The sequence below is a fragment of the Ahaetulla prasina genome, chromosome 1 (assembly GCF_028640845.1).
Source record: "Ahaetulla prasina isolate Xishuangbanna chromosome 1, ASM2864084v1, whole genome shotgun sequence".
NCBI classification, from domain to species: Eukaryota; Metazoa; Chordata; class Lepidosauria; order Squamata; family Colubridae; genus Ahaetulla; species Ahaetulla prasina.
Window position 1 is genome coordinate 305,456,010 of NC_080539.1, and position 18,455 is coordinate 305,474,464.

General features: G+C 36.4%; 1 protein-coding gene across 1 annotated transcript in view; it reads left to right on the plus strand.

Annotated features, from left to right (window-relative positions):
- INO80 (INO80 complex ATPase subunit) overlaps positions 1–18,455 on the plus strand; it is a 66,099-nt gene that overhangs the window by 9,605 nt on the left and 38,039 nt on the right. Inside the window, exons 2-18 of the mRNA XM_058162067.1 lie at positions 728–913; positions 2,694–2,860; positions 3,140–3,207; positions 6,664–6,822; positions 7,295–7,415; positions 8,425–8,639; positions 9,240–9,293; positions 10,252–10,455; positions 11,757–11,952; positions 12,753–12,820; positions 13,265–13,474; positions 13,806–13,886; positions 14,472–14,567; positions 15,989–16,048; positions 16,688–16,830; positions 17,683–17,767; positions 18,116–18,233. Coding sequence (XP_058018050.1) covers positions 771–913; positions 2,694–2,860; positions 3,140–3,207; positions 6,664–6,822; positions 7,295–7,415; positions 8,425–8,639; positions 9,240–9,293; positions 10,252–10,455; positions 11,757–11,952; positions 12,753–12,820; positions 13,265–13,474; positions 13,806–13,886; positions 14,472–14,567; positions 15,989–16,048; positions 16,688–16,830; positions 17,683–17,767; positions 18,116–18,233 — 2,188 coding nt within the window. The 5' untranslated portion in view covers positions 728–770. The remainder of the gene's footprint in view (positions 1–727; positions 914–2,693; positions 2,861–3,139; positions 3,208–6,663; positions 6,823–7,294; positions 7,416–8,424; positions 8,640–9,239; positions 9,294–10,251; positions 10,456–11,756; positions 11,953–12,752; positions 12,821–13,264; positions 13,475–13,805; positions 13,887–14,471; positions 14,568–15,988; positions 16,049–16,687; positions 16,831–17,682; positions 17,768–18,115; positions 18,234–18,455) is intronic.

Genomic DNA, 18,455 nt, shown 5'->3' on the forward strand with positions numbered 1-18,455 from the left:
GTGACTGTGGATGTCCTGCAACAGCTCTAAGCACAAGGACTGGTTGTAACTACTATTCGTTCAGCATTGTCATAGGTTTGAACAGTTGTTGAACGAGAACTATCTGTATATTACATTCAATATATATAAAATGGTTAGCATGTTTAGAGTAGTTTGCAATTTGACTAATATGTACAATAACATGTATTTAAGGAAATGTCATACAACATACATATTAAAGCAAAGTATGCATAGAAATTCACTATACTGTGAAAAAAATGTTTGTAAAAATACAATATGTATCATGTAAATCAATACAGAATACTGGAAGCAAAAGATGAGCCTAAAATAGACAGGATGCAACCACTGTATAGGGTGATATACAAAACACACTATACATTTAATCAATATGGCAAACAAATTTTATGGGATTATGATTTGTGTATTAACAAGGATATACAAATAATTGGATAGTAATAATTTTTCTTTGGGAAAATACATATGGGGAGGATGTAATTTACTTGCCTATTCCAGCATCAGCTCCATATTTTCTCTTTCAGGTGGAATTAACTTTATGTAGAATAAGCATGCAATTCTGCAACTTCTGATTTCTTAACTATATTCTTCTTTGGGCTTGCTGTGTGTGAAATGTGATGTAGGAAAATGTTGTATTTTCTCCAGCCACTGAAAAAAAAGATCCAGAAAATAGTTATGATGTGTTAAACTGCTACATTTTGTTTCGAAACAGCTGTGCGTTAGGAGACATCTTTGCATGAAGAGAGACTTGTTCTATGGCCTCAGAGCTGGGTTCAGGAGAGGATGGCAACTGCACAGAGCTGGCAACACCTCTCTATCTGCGGTATTTGGAGAAAGCTCTGCGATTGGATCACTTTTTACGACAGACTTCTGCCATCTTCAACAGGACTGCATCCAGGTATCAAAACCATTTTGATGTGGATCTAAAAAACTAGTCATTTCATATTCCAAGCATCTTAATTTCTAACATTAGTTTCAGTAATGAAGGTGAATGAGCTCCATAAGGATGGGGACCTGCAAATAAATCAACAGACGTTAGCTTCAGATTTTAATATTTAGGAAGGAGCAGTGTATATACCCAAATATCCACATGCATATCCTTGTGCTGCTGTTAATGCTTTTAAAAGAATGGGAGATGTGATCAGAACTTACGTGTTTGTTTTTCATATAGTTCTGAAAGGGTATTTAAAAATACACAAATTAAGTTTGCCAAAGTCACTCCTTGTTTTCTAACGTGAACTGGAAAATTTGAAATCATGGAAGAAGAAAAAAGATTTGTAGAAAAATGGAAAAAAATTAAAAGTATACAAAACTATACAGTACTGAATGTGGAAAAATGTACTTTATATAGCAGTATTTTAAATTGTATTTTGCTATATATATATATTTACAAAATCATACTTGATTTTGTCTTATTCAGACATCTAATACATTATATCCATCAAGGGTTAGAGCAGTGGTTCCTAACCTTTCGTGGTCTGTGGACCAACAGCAGTGGGGAGGGGGGGATAGTTTTGCACACACAAATGGAACTTCACACGCTTGCTCACCATATGCAAGGCCAGGTTCCCAATAGGCCACAGTCCAGTACTGGTCTGTGGACCGGGGGTTGGGGACCCTTGGGTTAGATTGTCAGGCAACAATTGGTTAATCATGTCTGAGTATGGAAACTAAACAGAGTTGGGCATAGTTAGTATCTGGAGACCACAGAGAATATCAGGGTTTTTAGGCTAGACCAGTGGTAGTCAACCTGGTCCCTATCGCCCACTAGTGGGCATTCCAGCTTTCATGGTGGGCAGTAGGGGTTTTGTCCGATACTGAAGCACTTTCCCTTTTTTTAATTTAATTGACTTTTAAAAAAAAATTCAAAGCATTATTTAAAAACATTTTCATTAGGTTACCATAAAATTCCCTGTGACAATTTAAATTTTTGAAAATATACTATTTGTATCGCCCGCGCATAAATTTAGTTTACGTTACATAAGTGAAATTAAATGGCGCTATAGCAGAGGTTCCCAATCTTTTTCGCCCGCGGCTCCCCCGGAAATCCGACCTGCAACTGCGCATGCGCACCAGACGCCCCAGAAATGGCGCATCAGCGCCAGACCCAGTGGGCGCAGATATTCCGCGGCGCCCCCATGACGATAGCGCGGCTCCCTGGGGAGCCGCGGCTCACACTTTGGGAATCACTGCGCTATAGTGTGACCGCAAACAAAAGAGCCTCATCCCAGAATAGCTCATGCATCTCCCCCCACACTACTCATCTGTAATAGACAAGCAGAGCTGATAGCCGGCGCCCCCCCCCCCAAGCCCAATCCATGATACATGAGAGGCATGCACAGACAACGATACACGGCACATTACTGTGGAACCGGTGGGCGGTTAGAAAATTTTACTACTGACAGAGTTACAAAAGTGGGCGGTAGGTAGAAAAAGGTTGACTACCCCTGGGCTAGACTAAAGTTGGAAAAACATTCAAGAAGGTGGCAGTGGCAAACCACTCCATTTTATTGCCAAAATACTTTCAGCATATCAGTGTATCCACAGGATTAAAGTCAACTTTACTTCCTTCTGATGTTAGAGATGAAAAAAATAAAAGTTGTTCTGGAGCATAACTATTTTTACAGCATTACTTCTCTTTTATTACAATAAATGTATATCTCTTATCTTTCTTAAAGTGATGAAAGTGAGGATGGATTGGATGACAATCCTTTGCTTCCTCAGCCTGGGAGTCCCTTGATGCAAGTGAAAGAAGAGCCGGCAACCTCATTGCTTGGAGAACCTTCTGGAGCAGGAAGTTCAGGAATGTTAAACACACATTCACTCAATGGAGTGTTACAATCTGGTAAGAGTGTTTTAAAAATAATTTTAGTTTGCCTGTGATGATAATTATATGAGCTAGTCTTGCAGACCACTTGGATCCAGGAACAGTTGGGTTTGATTAATAATTCATCAAAAATGCGATGTGCTTAACAGACATAATCAGAAGATTCCTTTTTTTGTAGTTCAGATTACAAAATGATTCAGTGGTAATTCAATTTGGAGTAAATGCTTTCTCTATTGAAAGTATCTTTAAGTTGAACTGTTTGCACAATATAAGTGTTTTGATATGTTCTTTAAACAGAGCCAAAAACAGAAAAAGGGAGTCTATATAACTTTTCCAAATTGAAGAAAAGCAGAAAATGGCTAAAGGTGAGTTTTTTTGTTACTGAAATCCAGATCTGTTCTTAGTGATCCTTCTGTTATGTTATTCTGATCTATCCAATAAACTTATAATCTATAAAAACTGCAACATTTTCTGAAAAAAACCAAAAATGTCATTCCTCTTAACATTTTTTTAGTTTTCTAGAATTGATGTGTGCAGTAAAAGTTACAGGTTTTTAATCTCCCATTAATTCTTCCCAAGTTTTCATGGTTTGAAATGCACAGCATCAAGTTTTGATATCTTAGCTTTCCTCAGAACTCCCTGCCTCTGGGTTTTTTGTTGTCCATTTCCTGGTTTTACTCTTCCATCTAATTGTATTGAGCCATGCTAAACCTGAGGTAAAAAATCCCCATCTTTTCCTTCCCCTTTTGCTGATCTAATGGTTTACCAAGCAGCAGTGAGATTGTCGGCTTTCTTGTTCCATATGCAGAAGTTAACAACGTAACTTGCTCCTTTTATTTTTCTTCCTTTCCCACTCCAGTCCAGATGATAGCAGCTCCTTCCAGCACTACTCAAAGAAAGCATACTGTGTTTTCCTGAAAATGAGACCCTGTCTTATGTTTTTTTGAACCCTGAAATAAGTGCTTGGCCTTATTGCCATGTGTTCAAAAGCTTGACTGGGTTTATTATCAGGAATGTCTTATTTTGGGAAAACAGGGTAGCTATTAGCTGATTTTCTACAGTATATTTGTAGTTTAAGTAAATGGGGCTGGGGGTGGGTGGGTTTGAGGATGGGGAACATCTGCCATGATTATAAGTTGTCCTCAATTTATGACTAGAGTTGGGACCAGAATTTCTGATGCTAAGCAAGCCAATTATTAAGTGAATCACTGCAGTTGCTAAATGAATCATGCAGTCGTTAAGTGAATCACTGCAGTTGCTAAATGAATCATGCAGTCGTTAAGTGAATCACTGCAGTTGCTAAATGAATCATGCAGTCGTTAAGTGAATCATACCCAGTTTTACAAACTTTTTGCTATGGTTTTAAGTGAATCACTGCAGTTGCTAAATGAATCATGCAGTCGTTAAGTGAATCATACCCAGTTTTACAAACTTTTTGCTATGGTTTTAAGTGAATCACTGCAGTTGCTAAATGAATCATGCAGTCGTTAAGTGAATCATACCCAGTTTTACAAACTTTTTGCTATGGTTTTAAGTGAATCATACCCAGTTTTACAGACCACTTGGATCCAGGAACAGTTGGGTTTGATTAATAATTCATCAAAAATGCGATGTGCTTAACAGACATAATCAGAAGATTCCTTTTTTTGTAGTTCAGATTACAAAATGATTCAGTGGTAATTCAATTTGGAGTAAATGCTTTCTCTATTGAAAGTATCTTTAAGTTGAACTGTTTGCACAATATAAGTGTTTTGATATGTTCTTTAAACAGAGCCAAAAACAGAAAAAGGGAGTCTATATAACTTTTCCAAATTGAAGAAAAGCAGAAAATGGCTAAAGGTGAGTTTTTTTGTTACTGAAATCCAGATCTGTTCTTAGTGATCCTTCTGTTATGTTATTCTGATCTATCCAATAAACTTATAATCTATAAAAACTGCAACATTTTCTGAAAAAAACCAAAAATGTCATTCCTCTTAACATTTTTTTAGTTTTCTAGAATTGATGTGTGCAGTAAAAGTTACAGGTTTTTAATCTCCCATTAATTCTTCCCAAGTTTTCATGGTTTGAAATGCACAGCATCAAGTTTTGATATCTTAGCTTTCCTCAGAACTCCCTGCCTCTGGGTTTTTTGTTGTCCATTTCCTGGTTTTACTCTTCCATCTAATTGTATTGAGCCATGCTAAACCTGAGGTAAAAAATCCCCATCTTTTCCTTCCCCTTTTGCTGATCTAATGGTTTACCAAGCAGCAGTGAGATTGTCGGCTTTCTTGTTCCATATGCAGAAGTTAACAACGTAACTTGCTCCCTTTTATTTTTTCTTCCTTTCCCACTCCAGTCCAGATGATAGCAGCTCCTTCCAGCACTACTCAAAGAAAGCATACTGTGTTTTCCCGAAAATAAGACCCTGTCTTATATTTTTTTGAACCCTGAAATAAGTGCTTGGCCTTATTGCCATGTGCTCAAAAGCCTGATTGGGCTTATTATCAGGGAATGTCTTATTTTGGGGAAAACAGGGTAGCTATTAGCTGATTTTCTACAGTATATTTGTAGTTTAAGTAAATGGGGCTGGGGATGGGCGGGTTTGAGGATGGGGAACATCTGCCATGATTATAAGTTGTCCTCAATTTATGACTAGAGTTGGGACCAGAATTTCTGATGCTAAGCAAGCCAATTATTAAGTGAATCATACCCAGTTTTACAAACTTTTTTGCTATGGTTTTTAAGTGAATCACTGCAGTTGCTAAATGAATCATGCAGTCGTTAAGTGAATCCAGCTTCCCCCATTGACTTTGCTTGTCAGAAGATGGCTGGGAAAGTCACAAATGGTGATCACGTGAACCTAGAACACTGCAACCATTGTAAATACTTGTCGGTTACCAAGCGCCTGAATTTAGATCATATGACTATGGCAGGGGTCGGCAACCTTAAACACTCAAAGAGCCACAAAGGCCCTAACCGGAAGCCTCCCATTCAATTCTAGAGTCAACTGGAAGTCCAGTTCCCCCACCATAGAGTCTCCTAGTACGGCATCCTTTTTCCTCTACCTATCCTCTCTCAATTGGAGCTGACTGGCGATAGGGAGCCGCAGCAGAGGGATGAAAGAGCCACATATGGCTCCAGAGCTGCAGGTTGCTGACCCCCGGACTGTGGGCATGCTTATAAGTGTTGGGGCTGTCCGTAAGTCACTCTAAAAAGTGGCTTATGGTCATTAAATAAATGGTTATAAGCTGAGGACTACCTGTATAGGGAAGATCTGTCGAGTTTACCAACAATGTATGCCACTGCAACCTTGTAGAAAAACCCAAAAACGTTGGGCTACTCTTCTTTCATCATGGCCACAAAGAAGACTATATTTTTGTAATGAGTCATTGGACCAGATGTGTGGACTATTTCAATAAGTGAACTTCATAGTTCACTTTGCCTGAGCATAAAGAATAGGTCACTGTTGAAACATTGCAAAGAAATTTCTCACTCGCTACTGATAACATTAGAAATGTGATGTTCCTAAAGCTAAAGTGGAGGTCACCTGGCAGTGATTTTAAGAAAATGTATACCTGAAAGCAGTAAAGGAGGAAATCAGAAATGTTATGGGTGCACCAATCACTGAAGCAGACTCAAAAGATTACATGATGGTTAATATTGTGGTGGAGGAAGAAACAGTAGGAAATGTTAAACTGTGAAACTGTTCTATGTGTGTAGATGTTAGTTTTTTTCCCCCCTTTTTCAGAAGCTTTAATCCCATTGGCCTTTTTCAGAAATTCTTATTTCCTGTTCTGGTCATTTTGTTCACTGATATTGAATTGAAATTATCTCATTGGCAGAGCATTCTTCTGAGTGATGACTCCAGTGACAGTGAATCAGTTACTGATGAAGATGGGGAAGGAGAAGAATTCACTCTTTCAAGAGAAGAACTTCACAATATGCTGCGATTGCACAAGTACAAAAAACTGCATCAAAATAAATACAGCAAAGATAAAGAGGTAAAAAAGCTATAAAAAAATTCATCAATTGCAAACTATAGTGGAGCGTAGATCAGATTGGCTGTTCTGCTTATGTACATATATTCTTATATCCCACACTTTCTCTAAAATGCTCAAGGTAGCATAAATGGGGTTATCCCACATTTTAATCCCCCTAGCATCTTGTGTAGTAGGTTGGGTTGACAGGGTGACTGGCCCAATATTATACAATAACTGGTTTCCTTTGTTACAAAAACCACTCTTTTCACTAGAAATTGCACTAGAATAGCATTCTGGTATTACTTCTATTTTTTTCCTGAGATTTTGTATTATATCGTACCATTTTATAGCTAAGCGTATCATGTTAATATACTCGGTAATTACCAAACATAAAAACAATCTAAATTCGAAGTAACTTGAACTTTCTACTCAGCTATATTTCTTACTTAATTAGGCCTTAATTTTAAAGTAATTATTTTTATGTCTGCTTCAGTTACAGCAGTATCAGTATTACAGTGCAGGTTTGATGTCTACATATGATCCTTATTATGAGCAACAGCGTCATCTCATAGGGCCAAAGAAAAAGAAGTTGAAAGAAGAAAAAAAATTAAAAGGTGCGTATTTATGTTAACTCTCTTTTCTGAGCATTGATTTGTATCATGTATTTATTTACCATCGGGCTGTGAAATTTTACTAGCTATATATTCCTATCTCCTTACTTCCATATCGTCTATAGATGCTACTAGTACTGGGGGTTCAAAGCTGTTATCAATACCTTTCTGAAACCCTGTATCTAAAGTGAAAAAGAACTTTCTAATGCTAGAGATTGAGTTGGACATACTAAATCACACTGAAGCTGGTGAAAGATCCGCAGACCTAGTCTGGGCAAATGTATTATGCAGAACATAATGAAAAATTCAGAGTGCTGTGGTGTAGTTTGCCCATTTGTCTGCCATTATAATTGCACACACTAGAAATCCAGGTATTGAAAAGGTAGAGAAAATGCTTTCACTATACACAGAACGTGAAACAGGAAATAAAACATGCTTAAGTAAGTGTTTAAGAATAAGAGTCTAACACTGCAACAGCCTGTTTATCTATTACCACAAGACTCCCTTGTTCTAGTACAGCATTTCATGTTAATAAGATTTTGGAATATGTAATCTTAGCATAAAGTGAGGGAAGCCTGTATTAACTAACCTGAAGTTACTGCTATACAGTGACTTAGTGCATTTTAGAAATACATCATAAGAGTGATTTTTCTGGAACAGCTTTTTCCAGTCTGATATGCTTTCTCTGAAACTGTTTTATACTTCCTCTTTTGCCATATTGTAGATTTCATCCACATCTATTAGAACTCAGTTTTATTCCTTTTTTCTTATTAATTATCTTCTCAAGTATTTGAAAAGAGAAACTATAAATGACGGTGTTTTGGCATTTTGATATCGCTTATAGTCATCCTTTTTAAATGATTTAGTCTTTTTTTTCCTGTAGATTTATAGAGAATTGAGAAATTAGTTGCTACTTTGAATTGGTTCCTTTATTCATAGGCTGTGAGTTAATGCTATGAATTCAAATGATTAAGGAAGAAAACTAATCATATTGTGTGCTGTCCCCTTCCAGCAAAATTGAAAAAGGTGAAAAAAAAGAAAAGAAGGGATGAAGACATTTCGTCTGAGGAGTCACCACGACGTCATCACCACCAGATCAAAGTTTTTGCCAAGTTTTCTCATGATACCCCTCCACCAGGGTCTAAGAAAAAGCATTTATCCATTGAACAATTAAATGCACGCCGCAGAAAAGTATGGCTGAGCATTGCTAAAAAGGAAGTGCCCAAGGTAGGCTCTGCAAACTAAAATGTACTGCTAGTAGGAATACAGAAATCATATGAGGTAAAATTACATTCAGTAGCAAATTATATAAAAAATTTTTTTTTCCTGAAACAACGTATTCTGCATACATAGGATGAAGTCTAGTAAACTGGTAGAAGGAAGAAGAGAGGTGGACTATTTTGAGTTTTTGGTTATGATTTAAATCAGCAATCCCCAATCTTTGAGGCTAGACAGGCCAGCGAGGAACTGGGCCACACAAGTGGTGGGCCCGTGCGCAAGTGGCGGGCCGATGCACACAGCACACAACTTGCACAAACGGGGCCAGCATGCACCCACACAAGTGCCTACTGGCCTGCCACTCACGCAAATTGAGTTGCGCATGTGCGTGCTCTAACCAGCCATTCGTGCAGCCCAATTCTGAATAGGTTGCGGCCCGGTAATGGGTTGGGGACTCCTGATTTACGTAACAAATTTAAATGATTATCATTGCATCTTTGAAGCAAGACTATCATTATATTTGATATTTCTAGTTGGTACTTTCACTTTTATGAAAAAATTCATTGTTATAGTATGATATAATATTGTATCCTTTTCCCCCCTTTTTAGGCATACAAGCAAAAAGTCTCTGCCCGAAATTTATTCTTGAGTAATAGCAGAAAGGTATACTACGCAACATTTTGTACATTACTGGGACTGAAATACATTGCTTTTTTAAAAAAAAATGTTTTAATGTTAAGAGAATTTATATCTTGTCCTTCAGCTATAGTAAATTACCTATTATTTGGTACTACCGGAAATGGACTTCAATAATTACTTTAGTATACAGAAAGCCTTATGTAGAGGCAAAGAGAAATTGCTCCTGGAAACACAGTTCTAGGAACTGTGGTCTTTGAAGGTCAAGAAAAGCATTTTGAATTGGGCTAGGAAGGAGAACAGTCAGTGAAGTTGGTTGAACAAGTGAAGGCTATCTGTAATTCTTTGAAAATTGAACAGAATGGGACCTGTTCCTTTGGAGCTTCAACAGTGAAAGATAAATTATACTTTCTTGCCTGGACTGAGTTTGGGGTTTTTGACATACATCGTGTTCATTATGTTATCCAGGCATAAATTCATTAGGGATCTGTATTTGCTGTGATTGTCATTTATAAATAGGAATAATACGGTATATTTGTACAGCTATATCTGTATTTATGGTTTTTCCCAATGTAACTTCCATGATCTATTTAGTTCCAATAAGAAGAAAGCATCATTTCCATCAGAAGAATGAACTTCTGTTTTTAATCTTAAATTGATTTCATTTACAAAGAAAGTATTTAATATATAAGACCAAGATATTATTAAACCAGCCTTTGTAAGTTTCAGCTCTGGTACTAGGAGATACTCAAGAACAGGGGTCTCCAACCTTGGCAACTTTAAGACTTGTGGACTTCAACTCCCAGACTTCCTCAGCCAGCTTTGCTTTGGGAGTTGAAGTCCACAAGTCTTAAAGTTGTCAAGGTTGGAGACCCCTGCTCAAGAACACTGTTTCCAGTACAAGACTAGAGAATATAAACTTCTCTTCCAGGTTTTTCTCTCTTTGCCTAATTGTAATTCCCCTCCCCCTTCTTTTCTGTTTTAGCTGGCTCACCAGTGTATGAGAGAAGTGCGTCGAGCAGCTCTGCAAGCCCAAAAGAATTGCAAGGAGACTCTACCAAGGGCACGTCGGCTTACAAAGGAGATGCTTCTGTATTGGAAAAAATATGAAAAAGTGGAAAAAGAGCATCGCAAAAGAGCAGAGAAAGAAGCACTGGAACAGCGCAAATTGGATGAGGAGATGAGAGAAGTAAGAATAGTTCATTTAGGGAGTGAAACCTAGATATTAACACAGCAGACCTTGCAGCAAATAATTAGACAGTGACTGGGACAACTTTTCTGACTAACAGATTTCAGTGAAAGACATAAGCTCTTTTGAACTGCAGCTCACGTCATCAGATTCAACTGATGTGCGTGCCTTTGATGAAATGAGCTGCAGTTCACAAGACATCTTGTATTTTGCCACCATTGACTAACATGGCTGTTGTCCTACAGTGTCAGTGCAACAGTATACATTGTTTTTTTTCCCCCTTCTGGAGATTATAATCTAATTTTTATTTAATTCTGAATTTTGAAATCAATTTTCTAGAGGAAGGAAAGGCAATCCTTTGGACTGATAGGCACCTTTAGAATTCGGAGGGCTGGACCTAAATGTTGTCACAAAATGGTTATTGGATGGTTTTGTTTTTTATGGATAGGCTATTTACCATGAACAAAGTAATAAATTTGCTTTTTTCTAGCTCCATGGAGTACTCTCAACCATTCCCACTTTTTTTTTCCTGGACAGATATACCCATCTACTATTCTTATTCTCTAAAGTGATCTATGTAAGAACCAGAAACATTTCTGTAAATAAAGATGATGCTAGAAGCTAAGGATTTAGTTTCCAGATTCCCATTTATTAGTTTCTTTTTTAATTAAATGAATCTGAAAATATATTGTCAGGGCAAGGTGCCTGTAAATAAATACATGTACCTGGGAATGTGCAAGCAAACATATTTCATGTTGACTAGTCTAAATCTACACTACAAAGTTCCAGTTAATATTATCCATGTCATAAGTTTAATATTAATCCAAATTATTTTTAAAATTTGCCTAACAAATTTATATGCAGTTTTAGCATGCATGACATACTTTTCCAAGCTGAACCTACATTTAAAACACTAGGATTCTTCTTTAATTGAAAAACAAGATTTTCCTTTCCCCTCTGAGAGCACAAAACATAAGATTCATTGTATGTTTTATTACCTATTAAAATTGTTGTAATTTTTGAATGTGCTCTTTTCACATTTCATCTTTTGATTTTTGTAAAGTTAGACTGATCTATTTTATAATACTTGTTTTAATAAGGTTTTTTTTGGAATTATCAAGAACATGTAGGTTGGATCTTTCAGCTAGTCAGATATATTGGGAGATACATTTTTTATTCAATACATCAATAGCCATCCATCATTCAAAAAATCATTGTTTTAGGTCCTCAGTTGTGAAACTGTTCTATGTGAATCTTTACATGCAAAATTATTTATTTTATTTACTTATAAATGACTTTAGGCTAAAAGACAGCAGAGAAAACTTAACTTCCTGATAACCCAAACGGAGTTGTATGCCCACTTCATGAGCCGCAAGCGAGATACAGGACATGATGGAATGCAGGAAGAAATTCTGAGGAAACTTGAAGATAGTTCTATCCAGAGACAGATTGATATTGGTGGAGGAGTTGTTGTCAACATTACTCAAGAGGATTATGGTAAGGAAGAAACTAAATTTTAGTGAGAATTAGGAAAATCCTATCGTTGCTGTATTCCATACTTATCCTGAACTGTGAACTAGGGCTGATTGTTTAATGAGGGGCATTGCTTGCAAATGAAGTGCCACTCTGAAACCTTCAATTAAAGACACAAATAGCAAGACAAAGAGAGGCACTTTTCTGGGTAAGTGAAGCATGTTATAAAATAATCTGTTCAGCTCTATTTCAAACTTAATTTTCAGAAATTTGTGAATAGCTTATTTATTTATTTATTTATTTATTTATTTTTCTTATTTTTATACCGCCCTATCTCCCTAGGGACTCAGGGCGGTTAACAACCAGATAAAAATATACATATAAATACAAATAAAAACATCCATTAAAAAACTTATTATAATTGGCCGAATAATTAAAATGATGATAATAAAAATAATAAAATCCCCATTAAAACCAATTTGAATTTAAAATCTAGTCCAGTCCTGCGCAAATAAATAGATGTGTCTTAAGCTCTCGGCGAAAGGTTCGGAGGTCAGGAAGTTGGCGAAGTCCTGGGGGAAGCTCGTTCCAGAGGGTGGGAGCCCCCACAGAGAAGGCCCTTCCCCTGGGTGTCGCCAGCCGGCACTGTTTGGCCGACGGCACTCTGAGGAGTCCCTCTCTGTGAGAGCGCACGGGTCGGTGAGAGGTATCCGGTAGCAGCAGGCGGTCCCGTACATATCCCGGCCCTATGCCATGTATATTATTATAAGTAGAGTGTTGTAATTTAACCCTTGTTTTGTTTTTAAATTTTGCTTTATTATCAGATAGTAACTATTACAAGGTTCAGGCTTTGAAGAATGCTGAAGATGCTTTTCGGATTCATCAGGCCCAAGTAAGTGTGTACGATAAAGTATAATATAAATTGGAATGTATTTTAAATTTTGAAGTGTCTGGAATTGGCATAGCAACTTTTCAATATTTCTTGTAAATTATTAGCTTTAGTCTTAAAAAATAAAGATATCCATAATTAGGTAATGTATTTATTAAGTTTAATCAGAACGGAATAGATTTTAAGTGAATTTTATCCCATGGAACTGTATGAAGAGTAGTCATGATCTATCAAGTATTTCAAGTTCAGAAATTGAATCGAGTAAAACTTAAGATGAAGATTGCAGACTGTATTAGTTTCTGTTCTATCCTTCTCATATGTATGCTAACAAACGAAAAAAGATGTATCTTATCCTACATGTTTTTATTTGGCTGTAAGCTTGGGATTTGGACTAGTTAATTTTTTGTAAGATTATCCCTCTAACCCTTTCCCCCTCCCTTTGTTTAGACCAGGTCTTTTGATGAAGATGCTAAGGAGAGCCGAGCAGCTGCACTTCGAGCTGCCAATAAATCTGGCACTGGCTTTGGAGAGAGCTACAGCCTTGCCAACCCTTCCATCCGGGCAGGAGAGGACATTCCACAGCCTACCATTTTCAATGGCAAATTAAAAGGTTACCAATTGAAAGGCATGAATTGGCTAGCCAACCTTTATGAGCAGGTGTGCTTGTTTTTCTTGAAGCAAAATCTTTAAAACAAATTACTTCTTGGCATGACTCCAAAAAGAGGGCTGAACTAAGGTTACTTATATTTCGTTCCTATTCCTAAAATTAAAATGTCATCTGTGGAAATGTAATACATGTATATTTCCAGAGATGCTTTCTGGTATATTTTTATGGAAAGGACAATATTAACAGAACTTTCCAGAACTATGATTTCATGGTCTTTGAAGACAAATGATGAAGTTTAATACTGAATTGATTTTCAAGGTACTATATATGCTTATATTTTATGCCTTACTCAGACTGAAGTTTTCAATTTCATTCTTTCAGGGCATCAATGGTATCCTAGCAGATGAAATGGGGCTGGGTAAAACTGTGCAGAGTATTGCCTTATTAGCGCATCTGGCTGAGGTAGGTAGACTCTTTGTGTTTTAAACCTCTGGCTGAGAGTAAGCACATATTACATGATTGAAATGAGGCCCATGTCTATGTAATATGTCTGTGTGCATATATGTAACATTTCCTTTCTGTGTGCATTATTGAACTGAGGTGTTCATTTCTTTCATTTTAAAGTCTTTTCTCGTACCCAACATCTCTTATGCTTCCTGAGGCTAATTGATCCTCCCCAGACTTTTATCTCTACTACAACCTTACACAGTATTCTTTTATCTTCGTTTTGGCTGTTTTGAACTGCAACCCCAGGTTGCCTATAAAGGAATTCGTGCCACACTTGTACCACATTAGATATCCTGAGTTACATAAATATAAGTTTGTACTGAAAATAAAAAGCAAAGGTTGCTAGGTATGCATATTCCTGCCATACCTCAAAGGAATTATTTTCAAAAAACATAATTCTGGCATTTTTTTCTTCCTTTTTGACTTATTTTATGAATAAAGAAATCAATATAAATTGTGTGCATTACTTTGCTTACTCATTTGATATTTATTTAAAGATTGTATTAAACATTCTTTAATTTAAGTTTTTTTTCCTTCCAGAGAGAGAACATCTGGGGCCCCTTTTTAATTATTTCACCAGCTTCCACATTAAACAACTGGCATCAGGAGTTCGCCAGATTTGTTCCAAGATTTAAGGTGACTGCAGACATGAACATTCCAAAGCCTACCATTTTCAATGGCAAATTAAAAGGTTACCAATTGAAAGGCATGAATTGGCTAGCCAACCTTTATGAGCAGGTGTGCTTGTTTTTCTTGAAGCAAAATCTTTAAAACAAATTACTTCTTGGCATGACTCCAAAAGAGGCTGAACTAAGGTTACTTATATTTCGTTCCTATTCCTAAAATTAAAATGTCATCTGTGGAAATGTAATACATGTATATTTCCAGAGATGCTTTCTGGTATATTTTTATGGAAAGGACAATATTAACAGAACTTTCCAGAACTATGATTTCATGGTCTTTGAAGACAAATGATGAAGTTTAATACTGAATTGATTTTCAAGGTACTATATATGCTTATATTTTATGCCTTACTCAGACTGAAGTTTTCAATTTCATTCTTTCAGGGCATCAATGGTATCCTAGCAGATGAAATGGGGCTGGGTAAAACTGTGCAGAGTATTGCCTTATTAGCGCATCTGGCTGAGGTAGGTAGACTCTTTGTGTTTTAAACCTCTGGCTGAGAGTAAGCACATATTACATGATTGAAATGAGGCCCATGTCTATGTAATATGTCTGTGTGCATATATGTAACATTTCCTTTCTGTGTGCATTATTGAACTGAGGTGTTCATTTCTTTCATTTTAAAGTCTTTTCTCGTACCCAACATCTCTTATGCTTCCTGAGGCTAATTGATCCTCCCCAGACTTTTATCTCTACTACAACCTTACACAGTATTCTTTTATCTTCGTTTTGGCTGTTTTGAACTGCAACCCCAGGTTGCCTATAAAGGAATTTGTGCCACACTTGTACCACATTAGATATCCTGAGTTACATAAATATAAGTTTGTACTGAAAATAAAAAGCAAAGATTGCTAGGTATGCATATTCCTGCCATACCTCAAAGGAATTATTTTCAAAAAACATAATTCTGGCATTTTTTTCTTCCTTTTTGACTTATTTTATGAATAAAGAAATCAATATAAATTGTGTGCATTACTTTGCTTACTCATTTGATATTTATTTAAAGATTGTATTAAACATTCTTTAATTTAAGTTTTTTTTCCTTCCAGAGAGAGAACATCTGGGGCCCCTTTTTAATTATTTCACCAGCTTCCACATTAAACAACTGGCATCAGGAGTTCGCCAGATTTGTTCCAAGATTTAAGGTGACTGCAGACATGAACATTCCAAAAATTCAATTTTCCTAAGTTCTTAAAATAAATTCTAGATTTATATTACTTCCTACTCTTCTAACTCTGTTTCCGCCAAGTTCAGAAGCCTGATGTAAAAGACCAGAAATCTGAATCTGGTTAACAAGGAATGACAAAAGTCTGAAAGAACTAAAGGACTCATGTAAATAAGTACTTATATGGACTGTTTCCTATTTATTGTAGGTGCTACCATATTGGGGAAATCCCAATGACCGAAAAGTGATCAGGAAATTCTGGAGTCAGGTACTATCCCTCTCATTTATCTAAAGATTAAATGTATTCTTGTCTTTCTGTAATAGATTTGGGAATATTTTTAATCATCAATAAGCTTTCTTACTTTTATCTTAATGTTTGCCTTCTCTTCAGTACTTGCTTTTACATCTTTTTCTTATAATAATACTTATCTTTAAGGTCCTAAAACCCCCAACTCTTACCTTAGTAGTATCAATTCTTATTATCACATGCATCTAAAGTCTTCCCTTAATGTGAGAATTAGAATTTGCAAAATGTTTGGCTTTTACTATTTAAATATATTTGAGAGCTAATTGAGTGATTATATGAACGCACATAGATTTTTTTTCTTTAGCGATTTAACCTCATCTTCTGATGTAATAAGTATAATACAGAACTCTGGTCAAGATAAATCCATGTTTGAAGGAAGTATCTACTGCTGGAATGCTTGTAAATTGAACTGCCATGAAGATTGTAACATTCTACTTCAATCATATGCATATAAATCTGCCTAATCATATGTTAGATAACATAAATGTCCAGTTAGAAACAAGCTGCTCTCTCAGCTTGGAAACTGATTTTAAAATTATTGTGTATATTCCATGGATCAATTTTATTCATGGAACTTCATTTTTTCCCCTCTAATTGCAGAAGACTTTGTATACTCAGGATGCTTCTTTCCACGTGGTGATCACCAGTTACCAACTTGTAGTCCAAGATGTCAAATATTTTCAGCGGGTGAAATGGCAATATATGGTGTTGGATGAAGCACAGGCACTCAAGAGTAGCTCCAGGTATCTTATGTAGTAGAAAGAATTTACTGATTTTACCAGTGAAGAAAGGAATTGTAGCGTTAAAATGCTGTCACTTTTTTTAAGGGGCCGGGATAGCTCAGGCAATAGAGAAGCCTGTTATTAAAAACACAGAGCCTGCAATTACTGCAGGTTCGAGCCCGGCCCAAGGTTGACTCAGCCTTCCACCCTTTATAAGGTAGGTAAAATGAGGACCCAGATTGTTGGGGGGGCAATAAGTTGACTTTGTAAAAAAATATACAAATAGAATGAGACTATTGCCTTATACATTGTAAGCCGCCCTGAGTCTTCGGAGAAGGGCGGGGTATAAATGTAAACAAAAACAAAAAAACTATTTAAAAAAAAATGCTGTCACTTTTTAAAATGTATTTTGGTTTTATTCATAGCTGGGAATATTCCATGATTTATTAATTTTTTGTAAGGGGTTAGGTTGTAAGTCAATCGAAGCATTGACTATATTTAGGTTCCATGGGCCCTGCCAGAACTATTTCCAGTAACAAAGAATTTACAACAACCAGGTTTCTCCCTATTTCCCATTGTCTGGGCAGTGGCTTTGACAAGCTATCAGATCCTCTTTTCTGGGCAAGCAATGGTGGCCAAGGAAGTGTGCAGGAGAGGGTCAGTAGACAAGGAGTGCCATCAGCTCTGCTGCTTAAGACTTCCAAACCTGACTCTTTCAATAAATTGTATTTTTATAGTTATATTTGAGCTGCTTATAAATTGTTCATGTTACATTGTAGTCTTAATGAGTTGACATTATAAAAACAAAAGTAGCAATGTGTTCCTTTATTGCCACTTGCTAAATCAGTTTCTTCAAAATCTGTTGGTATTTAGCGTCCGCTGGAAAATTTTACTTCAGTTCCAATGTCGAAACCGACTATTGCTGACTGGAACACCCATCCAAAACACTATGGCTGAGGTACGCATGTTTTGTTCTCATTGGTTTCTATAAATAGTAGAAATTTAATGTTTTCACACATATGATCGAGGTATAATCTGTGAATTCTTATAGCCTTGCCTGTCTGTTTCTGTTTACTTTGTGTCCAGAAGTGCTCAGAAAATCACATTCCTTAATCTATTATCAGGTTTTGATGTAGTCTTCACTGTCATCGTTACTGAAAGGTTTTCTGAATTGTCAATCCAGTTGACTCATGTTGACATTTTTGGAAAGAAATTTCCTTGAACATTTTCAATATATGTAAGAAATGAGTTTTAAGATGTATTAGTTAATGCGGTATTTATCACACTTTTGTCTTTGCTTTTGCAGCTCTGGGCTTTGCTTCATTTCATTATGCCAACATTGTTTGACTCCCACGAAGAGTTCAATGAATGGTTTTCTAAAGATATTGAAAGCCATGCGGAAAATAAATCTGCCATTGATGAGAGTGAGTATGCATGATTCAGTATACTTTGCATTCAAATTCTACAGTTTGAGCAGAATTGCCCACATGTCTTAACAACCAGTTGTTATAAGTTGCTTAGAACATTAGAAGAACTGCACTGAATCAAATTAAAGGCTCAGGTAGCTCATTGTTCTGATCTCTCAATAGCTTACCAGATGCCCATGGAAAGTTTATAAACAGGTCATTTATATAATAGTATTGTTC